General features: G+C 44.3%; 1 protein-coding gene across 7 annotated transcripts in view; it reads right to left on the reverse strand.

The window, feature by feature from the left end:
• The window catches only part of HERC2 (HECT and RLD domain containing E3 ubiquitin protein ligase 2), a 205,873-nt gene that overhangs the window by 139,306 nt on the left and 55,485 nt on the right, over nt 1–11,082 (reverse strand). For all 7 annotated transcript variants that reach the window (XR_004263267.1, XM_032259981.1, XM_032259980.1 and 4 more), the window contains 5 exons: nt 9,958–10,209; nt 6,901–7,094; nt 2,832–3,032; nt 400–628; nt 179–303 (listed from right to left, as the gene is read on the reverse strand). Coding sequence is in view for 6 of the 7 variants with exons in the window: in XM_032259981.1 (XP_032115872.1) it covers nt 179–303; nt 400–628; nt 2,832–3,032; nt 6,901–7,094; nt 9,958–10,209 (1,001 nt within the window). In the remaining variant the exon portion in view is untranslated. The remainder of the gene's footprint in view (nt 1–178; nt 304–399; nt 629–2,831; nt 3,033–6,900; nt 7,095–9,957; nt 10,210–11,082) is intronic.

Raw genomic sequence — 11,082 nt, forward strand, 5'->3', positions numbered from 1 at the left:
TCCAGCCTGGGTAACATAAGTGAAACTCCGTCTCAAAAAAAAAAAAAAAAAAAAAAACAGTACTTGGATGTGACTAAAAGATTGGTGTTTTACTGTTTTCAGTTATCCTCCACATGTGTGAGTGTGGCATTTCCGATCTCAGCTCACCACCAGGTCAGGTGTGCCTCGAAGGCCATACCTGGATCTCTGCGGTAATGGCTGCATGTAAGGCTGACTCCAACCCTCCGTCAGCCATCAGGCTGCCCACCAGAAGATCAATCATGAATCGACGGCCTGGACTTATGTTCACGTCACTGCCTGAAACTGAAATAGACAAAGTGTGTGTGCCAATCTGAGTGAAACACCATCTCCTCCCAGCATCCTGACCCGCAACCTCTGCTGTTCCTTCCCCAGTCCCACCTGCACAGGGCAGGAGAGCAGAGAGTGCCCGGGCTCGCTCCTCTGCGGTGGGCAGCAGCACGGACCAGCCACTCTGCAGCACGGCCTGGGCAGCTGACTGCACAGTGCCCAGCACACCTGCGCTGCTGGCCAGGGTCACCACCGTCTGCTTCAGGCTGTTCAGGAGAACGCTGCCCAGACCTAAACCAAGGAATTCCGGGTCAACCTGGTGACTAATGGCAGCATGCAACTGAAAGGAGAAAAACAATTTTCACTTAGAACCCTACAAACGAATGAATTTCAAAGTCTTATAAACACTGAGTAAAACTCCATCTGAACTATTATTTAAATAGACAAAATAACTTCTCAGTTTACGTATTTTTAAAAGCTGGACTTGAAAAACTCTTACCCACCATAGCTGAAGTATTTTCTAAGAGGAACTCTTCTAACTCCACTATAAACATGTACACAGAAAAGCTCAAGATCAGCAGAAGAGCTAAACAACCAGCAACAACAACCTCCATCCCCGCCCCAACGATCTGCACCAAACACAGAAATAACGGCTACAACGTCACCAAATCAGTTGCCACAGTGCTGTAATACCAGCACTTTGGGAGGCCAAGCTGGGAAGATCACTTGAGCTCAGGAGTTCAACACCAGCCTGGCCAACATGGTGAAACCCCATCTCTATAAAAAATCAGCCGGCGTGATGGTACACACCTGTAGTCCCAGCTACTTGGGAGGCTGAGGCAGGACTTGAACCTGGCAGGTCAAGGATGCAGTGAGCCAAAACTGCACCACTGCATTCTAGCCTTCCAGCCTGTGTGACAAGGTGAGGCCCTGTCTCAAAAAAAAAAAAAAAAAAAAAAACTGCTAAAAATTAGATTGCAGAGCTAAGAGTATACAAGGAAACTCTTCAAGCACAAAACCAAAACTCACATGGGCACACACATCAGGAGTCAAGAGTCCTGGGCTCTGAAAGCAGAGCCAAGCCGTTGGGCTTCAGAATTACCTCCCACATGGGAATGCACACAAGAACCCACTAAACCCGAGCTTCCTGCAGAAGGCTGGGAGCCATTCAGAATCACCTGCCTGTCAGCCAGCCTCAGCCAGGAGGCAACACAGTGCATGTCCCAGGCTTTGGATAGCAACAAACCCGACAGAAATCAGAGACCCAGCCCTGCCCTGTGACTACAAGTGAAATCAAAAGCATATCACCCATCTAGGTATAGGTATCACAGGTCAGGAAATAAGCATCAAAATTCACCTAGAGTCTTTGAAACCCACAGAACCCCAGAGAGGCAAATGTAAAACCATCCTTTGGGACACCTCGACAGCCTGACACACACAAGGCCACGCTCCACGGCACTAACCAGAAGAGAAACATCACTGCAAACCAGGAGGAGCAGCAAACACCTGGGGCACACCCATGCAAATGCCAAGACGCCACAGGTATGGTGATAAATGAGTGCTACAGAGGACCCTGAGGAGGAGAAGCGCACTCCAAACCTCCGCTCATTTCATTACTGCAACTAAACACTACATTCAGTTGTGTGCTCCCTATAAGCCAGGGCACAAAGGGGAAGGGCTGGAAGAGGAACATGATGGGTTGTTACACAAAAATCATTGTGTAATCAAAGGGAAAAATTACTGTCGAGAAAAACTTGGTTCTTGTCATTAAGTCACCAGGTTTTATTACAAAGACAAAGAAAACACGATCATCAAAGATTCCAGCTTCAGTTTTACAAGGGAGAAGACTTTTGTGGCTTTATTTCGCCCCTAGCTATAACCTTCATGGATTTTGACCCTAGCTGTAACCTTCACGGTGAGGAAGGGAAGGCAATGCTGTCGGGGGCCAGGCTTACTGAGCAGATCAAGCTTGTCCAACCCACAGCCTGCGGACAGCCTATGGCCCATGAGGGCTTTGAACGCAGCCCAAAGTAAAGTTTCTTAAAATATTATGAGACTTTTTTTTTTCTCTGCAATTTTTTAAAGCTCATCAGCTACTGTCAGTGTATTTTATGTGCAGCCCAAGACAATTCTTCTTCTGGTGTGGCCCAGGGAAACTAAAAGGCTCCTGGAGCAGGGTTTCCACAGCACAGAGGAAAGACAGGCCAGCACTGGTCTCTCAGCTGAGCACTGTCTCTCTCCATCACCTGTGATCTCACCCAGTCATTTATCCACACACAACAACAGCAAAACAGTAAGAATGCCAACAAACTGATTGCAGCACCATATACGCTCTTCCTGCACGCCAAGACTGCCTTCCAGGACAAGTATAAAGGAGTCAGATCAAGTTTTTTAAGCCTCACACACATTATTACATATTATAATCTTACTTTACAATACTTCACCAAACAGGCTAAAACCCGTACCCTTCAAAACACGTCAGCCTTCTTCCAAATCCCAAAGGCACTTATAAAAGGAGCAAAAAGCAGAGAAACCGTGAATACCTGAAGTCGCAGAAGATTCAGCGTTGCCACGGCCATGCACTCTTTCTCCTGGGGTGGGGGCCAGTCCACGGAACCATCCATCCCCTCACTGACTTGCCGCAGCAGAAGATCCAGCTGCTCAAAAGTCATTGAGCAAATGTCCACCACAAAAGGGACACGGAGTCCAATGGACCACTCGGAACACGACGACCACGCAAAGCTCTAAGAGGAAACACGAGAATCTAAAATGATCTCCAAACGCAGTTGCTGCTCTTCCCAAAGGCGTCACCAGCATGTATGATGGAGCTGCCTTACATTATCACGTATCATCCCTCTAACTGCCCACGCCAAAGGCATTCATGGTTGTCTAGCCCACACACTACAGCTTCCAACTTTCTCACCCACTTCACTAGGCCATACCTAAAAAAGTAAAACCATTTTTTAAAGTATTTTCACTCTCAAAATGATTAATGCACATTAATGAATGGCAGTGAGGGTCTACATCCACTTGAAGTGGTATAATAGCAACTCTAACTAGACAATGAATTGTTATATGCACATAACATACACACTACCCTTCATAGTACAAGTACGAGGGAACAAGTAATCAGCAAGGATCTAGAAGAAATGTAGAACACCATCAATAAACTAGATCTAATTTATAGAACACTTCACCCAACAACAGCAAAATACATGTATTTTTGGGGCACATACAGAATGTTCACTAAGATAGAACACGTCCTTAGACATAAAATAAATTTTAACAAATTTTTAAACAATTAAATCATTAAACAATTAAATCATATACAGTTTGTTCTCCAACCAAATGATATTAGACTAGAAATCATTAACAGAACAATCTGAAAACACTTCAAAATTAAACAACATACATAATAATCCATGGGTCAGGCAGGGCACAATAGCTCACGTCTGTAATCCCAGCACTTTGGGAGGCTGAGGCAGGGGGATCACCTGAGGTCAGGAGTTTGAGACCAGCATGGCCAACATGGAGAAACCCCATCTCTACTGAAAATACAAAAAAATCAGCCGGGTGTGGTGGTGGGCACCTGTAATCCCAGCTACTCTGGAGGGTTAGGCTGAAGAATCACTTAAACCCAGGAGACAGAGGTTGCAGTGAGCCAAGATCACGCCATTGCTCTCCAGCCTGGGTAACAAGCGTGAAAGTCCATCTCAAAAAAATAATAATAATCCATGGGTTAAACAACAATTCTCAAGAGAAATCAGAAAATATTTTGAACATAAATGAAATGTACCAAAATTTGTGGGTGTATATAAAGCACTGCTTAGAGGAAAATTTATAGCATCAAATGATTATATATTACACAAAAAGACAGGTCTAAATCGGCAATCTAAGCTTCCACCTTAAGAAACTAGAAGAGTAAACACAAAACAAGCCAAAGGGACAAACGGCAAAATAAAAGCAGAAATCGATGAGCTTGAAAGCAAGAAACCAAGGGAAAAATTAGCAAAACTAATAAAAGATTGCTCATTGAAAAGTTCAACAAAATTGAAAAACTCTAGCAAAACTGACAAAAAAACAGAAAAGATACAAATTATCAATATCAGGAATGAACGAAGGGACATCACCGCAGACCCCACAGACTTCAGAAGGTTAGAAGAGAATACATAGGAAAGCGTGACACACACAAATCAGACAACTTAGATGAAATAAAGCAATGTCTGAGTTACACAAACCAGGAAAATCTCCCTAGAAAGAAGGTAACCTGAATAGTTCTATATCTGTTAAACAAATTTAATTTGTAAAACCTTTTTTTTTTTTTTTTTTTGAGATGGAGTTTTGCTCTTGTTGTCCACGCTGGACTATAATGGCACAATCTCAGCTCACTGCAACCTTGGCCTCCCCGGTTCAAGACAGTATCCTGCCTCAGCCTCCCAAGTGGCTGGGATTACAGGCACGCACCACTACACTGAATTAATTTTTTGTATTTTTGGTAGAAAATATAGCCATATTAGCCAGGGTGGTCTCAAACTCCTGACCTCAGGAGATGCCTGCCTCAGCTTTCCAAAGTGCTGGGAAGACAGGTGTGAACCACCCCCCCCCCGCCTGGCGTAAAATCTTTTGAGAAAGAAATCTCCAGGCTCACATGGATTCAAAAACATTTAAAGAAGAAATAACACTGATTCTACACAATCCCTTACAGAAAATGGAAAAGGAGGGAACACATGCCAATACTTTGTATAAGGCCAGCTTTCCCCTGACAGAAAGTCAAATAAGAGAGTATAATACAAAGAAAGAAAATCACAAACCAACATCCCTGATGAGCATCAACAGAAAAATCCTCAACATGTCGGCAAGCAATATAGAAATAGAATAGAGCCGGGCGCAGTGGTTCACACCTGTAATCCCAGGACTTTGGGAGGCCAAGGTAGTGGATCACTTGAGGTCAGGAGTTCAAGACCGCCCTGGCCAACATGGTGAAACCCCATCTCTACTGAAAAAAAAAAAAAATACAAAACTTAGCCGGGTGTGGTGGTACGCGCCTGTAATCCCAGCTACTCAGGAGGCTGAGGCAGGAGAACTGCTTGAACCCAGGAGATACAGATTGCAGAGAGCTGAGATTGCACCAAAGCACTCCAACCTGTGTCAAAAAGATTCTGTCTTAAAAAAAAAGAAAGAGATGCCGGGCGCGGTGGCTCAAGCCTGTAATCCCAGCACTTTGGGACGCCGAGGCGGGTGGATCACGAGGTCAAGAGATCGAGACCATCCTGGTCAACATGGTGAAACCCCGTCTCTACTAAAAATACAAAAAATTAGCTGGGCACGGTGGTGCGTGCCTGTAATCCCAGCTACTCAGGAGGCTGAGGCAGGAGAATTGCCTGAACCCAGGAGGCGGAGGTTGAGGTGAGCCAAGGTCGCGCCATTGCACTCCAGCCTGGGTAACAAGAGTGAAATTCCGTCTCAAAAAAAAAAAAAAGAGAGGGAGAGAGAAAGAAAGAAAGAGAGAGAGAAAAGAAAAGAAAAACAATGAAATAGAGTAGTAAATTATGGCCAAGTGATGCCTATCCCAGTGACACAAGGCTTGATCAGTATTTAAAATCAGGCAGGGTTCACTGTCTCACGCCTGTAATCCCAGCAATTTGGGAGGCCAAGGCAGGCAAATCACTTGAGCTCAGGAGTTCAAGACCAGCCTGAGCAACACAGTGAAACCTCATCTCTAAAAGAGAAAAAAAAATTTTTTTAAGAAAAAAGTAAAAATCATCAACGTAACACACCATACTAACACACTAAAGAAGAAAAACTGCATGGCCATTTCATTTGAGAAGATTAGAAGCATTTAAAAATTTTAACATACATTCAGGACTTTAAAAAAATCTTCTAAAACGGGGAATTAAAGAAATTTCCTTAGGCCAGGTGCAGTGTCTCATGCCTGTAATCTCAGCACTCTGGGAGGCCGAGGCAGGCAGATCACATGGTCAGGAGTTCAAGACCAGCCTGACAACATGGTGAAATCCCGTCTCTACAAAAAATACAAAAATTAGCCATGCATAGTGGCACCTGCCTGTAATCCCAGCTACCTGGGGGCCGAGGCAAGAGAATCCTTTGATCCCAGGAGGCAGAAGTTGCAGTCAGCCGAGATCACGCCACTGCACTCCAGCCTGGGTAACAGAGCAAGACTCCATTTTTTAAAAAAAGAAAGAAACTGCCTTAATCTGATAATAAGGCATCTACATAAATAACCAGTTAACATCACTGAGGAAGGTGAAAGACTGAATTGCTGTCCCTACAGTCAGGAGTAAGGCAGGGCGCCCACCGTCACCTTTCCTATTCAGCTTCACACTGGAGGTCCCGGCCAGGGCAGTCAGGCTGGGAAAAGACATAAAAGGCAAGCAGGTTGGAAAGGAAGAAATGAACTGCCCCTCTATACAAATAGTGTAACCGTCCATGAAGAAAACCTAAGGAAACAGCAATGAAGCTCACAGTAAGTGAGTTTAGCACAACTGCAGGACATAAAAACAACCAACAAAAATCAGCAGTATTTCTATACGCTGGTCATGAACAACGGGAAACCAAACCCTAAAAATATCAAACAAACTCTATGTTCAGTACCTGGGCAGGCCCACAGGCAATTCCCACTATGTGTTTGGTGTCCAGTCCCGGCAATGCTGCAGGTTCTGGCTTGGTCACGCGCAAGGTGTCAAAGTGCTGGCACTGGTCGTTGCTCCCCCAGCTGTGGACCTCGCTGTCCTCAGTCAGAGCCAGGCAGTGGGTGGAGCCCGCAGCCACATCAATCACTTTCTTCCCTACAAGAAAAGAGGGATGCATATGCAGCTTCAAGCCTTCGACTTCTGTTGCAAGAAAGATATTTCCAGTAGGCCATTCAGGTCAGAAAGCTTTTAATATTAAATTCTTGAGGATAATCTGTCACTTTAATATTAAGCACAATTCATTTGCTTTTGGTATGCTGTTAAAACCCCTGTATTCTGTCAGCTACAATTTGAAAGGACCAACAGCCTACAAATATTATAAAGCTAGGATATGAAAAGGATCTGTTCTTTTTTCTCCTCCTTATTCATATTTTCCTCCAGAAAGAAACAAGGTGTTTTTAATTAACTATCAGATCACATTCTCCCACCCCAGATATAACAATGCACAGTACATTTTTCACAGAGGAAGGTTTCCTAAGAAGAAAACCGTTGTTCACTCAGAGTTACGTGATGTAAATATTAAAAACTTTTTTTTCTATTTAAATACTTAGCAAAATATTGTATTTTTCCTTGCTGGTAAATCTAACATGAGCAAAAGAAAGGGTATTTCTCAGAAATGTCAACATACAAAATAATTCAGCTGAAAAACTATAATACAGTCAGGGAAACAATTCTATCCTAGGAACCTACCATAAGTTAACATCAGCAGCAAAAAAGACTTCTATCAACATGAATTTAAATACTCTCAAAGTAAACAATTTCTGTATCTAATAACTGTAGCTGCTTTCTTTTACTAATGGAGGGGAATATAAACAAGAAGGCAAATGAAATTCAATAACCATTCAATGACACACAGTAAAAATAAACTTATTACTCTGCAACTTATCTCAGAAGCTTAGAAAATGATAGGGCCAAGCCGGGTGTGGTGGCTCACACCTGTAATCCCAGCACTTTGGGAGGCTGAGGCGGGTGGATTACAAGGTCAAGAGATCAAGACCACCCTGGCTAACATGGTGAAACCCTGTCTCTATTAAAAGTACAAAAATTAGCTGGGTGTAGAGGTGTGCATCTGTAGTCCCAGCTACTCAGGAGGCTGAGGCAGGAAAATCCCTTGAATCCAGGAGGCAGAGATTGCAGTGAGCCAAGATCATGCCAATGCACTCCAGTATGGTGATAGAGCGAGACTCCATCCCCTCCCCCCCAAAAAAAAGAAAAAAAGAAAATAATAGGTCCAGGCGCAGTGGCTCACACCTGTAATTCTAACACTTTGGGAGGCCAAGGTAGGCCGATCACAAGGTCAGGAATTGAGATCATCCTGGCCAACATGGTGAAACCCCATCTCTACTAAAATCCAAAAAATTAGCTGGGCATGGTGGTACATGCCTGTAGTCCCAGCTACTCGGGGGGCTAAGGCAGGAGAATCGCTTGAACCCAGGAGGTGCAGGTTGCAGTGAGCTGAGATTGTGCCACTGCACTCCAGCCTGGTGGCAGAGCGAGACTCCATCTCAAAAAAAAAAAAAAAAGAAAATAATACTGTATGAGCACACAAAACTCTTAGTCATCAAGATATTAAAATGCTTTAAAATAAAACTAATGAGGAAAGGAACTGCTAAGTCTCACTTAAAAATCCCACTTCCAAACACACTTGGTAAAGAAGCAAACACACAAATAATGTATATAGTACCAGGACCCAACAAACTCCAGCCCCAACACATAATGCGGCCCAAGGCCTGCTTTGTGAAGACACCTGTGTTGGAACACAGCAGGCCCACCCGCTTAAAATACACACTGCCCACCCTTGAGAGACAGAACCCTTAAGAGTCCATCTGATGGCTGGTAGGCTCTTAACTGCTGCCTCAACTTCAGACCTTATCAAACACCACATGTTCTCACTCATAGGCGGGTGTTGAACAATGAGAACACATGGACACAGGGAGGGGAGCACTACACACTGGGGTCTGCTGGGGGGAAACGGGGGAGGGACGGGGGGTGGTGAGGAGAGAGAGGTGGCATGGGGAGAAATGCCAGATATAGGTGAAGGGGAGGAAGGCAGCAAATCACACTGCCATGTGTGTCCCTATGCAACAATCTTGCACCTTCTTCACATGTACCCCAAAACCTAAAATGCAATAAAAAAAAAAAGAAGTCCATCTGATGTACCTCTCACTGCCTTCTCCCTTCTCCCCTCCTTTCTTGTCAACTTGCCTGCCCTTCACCAGCTCTCGAGTAGGATGAAGACTATCTCCCAAACACTAGGCCAAGTGGTTTGGAAAAATCCAGATTTACCTTAGAAAATCCCTCCATTATCACAGTTTTGATATTCCCCCCCTCAGCTTCCTACAGCATAAAAGAATACCCTAGTAACCCTACCCTATTAACCATAAAAGAATTTCAGGGTCTTCTTGTAGAGGCTCACATCCTCTCCGCCCACACCGGCAGCTCACACTGAAGGCTCCAGCACTCATACCTACATACCTTGGCTTCCATCTGTTCCCTCCAACTACAGTGCATGCTGCACACCTTTGCAGCTGAGCAAGCAGTTCACATGAAAGTGCCCCAGGTGGACCCAATCGCACCTCCCAATGTGGGCCCACAGCACAGCGCACACTCACGGTCTCGGCGTGTCTACCGTGCAAGTACTGGTGACCTCACTACACAGAGAGAACCCTTACAGAGTCCGGCCTGCTGAGTGATGAATGGGTGCCTGCCACAGAAAGTGGCAATGTTTGTCAAACTGAATGGGCTTCAAATTAAGTTTGGCAAGAATAATTCAAAGTCACCTTTTAGTAGACACACCCACTTTCCAATTAGTATCAATACGTATACCAAAATGGCAGTAAAAGTTTCCAATGACAGGCTATTCATGAAATGTCAGGTGAAGAATATAAAACCTGTAAACTTTAAAAGATTACTAAAGAAACTGTCCTGAAGGGTTTTAAAAGTTTCCGTTTGCACTCACCTTGCAAGCCTTCTAAGAGTTTTGGATAACGAACATGTTCCTCTGTTCCGTGTCCAAGTCTCTGGTTGTCACCTTTCCCCCATGAATACACTTGGCCATCTTTGGTCAAAGCAATGGAAAACTGACTTCCACAGCGGACTTTAACCACGTCCAAGTCTTGAAGCTTTTCAATCAGCTTTGGCGTTTTGCAGCCATCACTGCCACCTCTGCCCAATTTCCCATAGTCACCATCTCCCCAAGACCACACTTGCCCTAAAAAATACAAATGCATTTAAATAAAAACAACAGTGCATTTTAATGAGAAATTTTAAATGACTGAAAATAACATAATGAAAAAACGCACACTAATCTAGACCACCAATGTACATAGTTAACACCACAAGGGTGGCTACTGAGCAAATGAAATCTAGTTGACACTTGAGGTTGATACAGACGCAGTAAAGAAAGGGAAAGCTAAGTTTTCTTTTTGTTTTCATTCCATGAAAAACAAAATCCTGACTCTGACTAGCCTGGGCTCCACGTCAACTGCTTCACAGAAGCAAAGGCCCACTGCCTCCATAACACACAGTAACTGGGGCCCAGGACACTACAGACGCCGTGGACCACCCTCCCGTTTGCCTGCCTGCTTCTGTTGCCACCGTGCTGCCCACTGGTCAGCGGTACCACTGTATGTGCTCCCAACTGCATATATCAGTCTAAGTACGTAAGTTGATCAAATATTACATAAAGGGATAAAATGCAATTGAAAAGCAGGTATTTTTATTTTTACAGGAAAACTAAGCAGAAAACTTTGCCAAAACTTAACGAGAGTGAATTGCTAAAAAACAAAATTGTTAAGCTAGGCGCAGTGCCTCGTGCCTGTAATCCCAGCGCTGTGGGAAGCCGAGGCAGGTGAATCACTTGAGCCCAGGAGTTCGAGATCAGCCTGGGCAACATGGTGAAACCCTGTCTCTACCAAAAACACGGAAATTAGCCAGGCACAGTGGCGAACATTTATAATCCAGCTGAGGCACGAAAATTGCCTGAACCCAGGAGGTGGAGGTTGTGGTGAGCCAAGATTACACCACTGTACTCTAGCCTGGGTTACAGAGCGAGACTCTGTCTTTAAAAAAAAAAAAAAAAAAA

The sequence above is a fragment of the Sapajus apella genome, unplaced genomic scaffold (genome assembly GCF_009761245.1).
Source record: "Sapajus apella isolate SASKATOON/1434 unplaced genomic scaffold, GSC_monkey_1.0 scaffold113, whole genome shotgun sequence".
Taxonomy (NCBI): domain Eukaryota; kingdom Metazoa; phylum Chordata; class Mammalia; order Primates; family Cebidae; genus Sapajus; species Sapajus apella.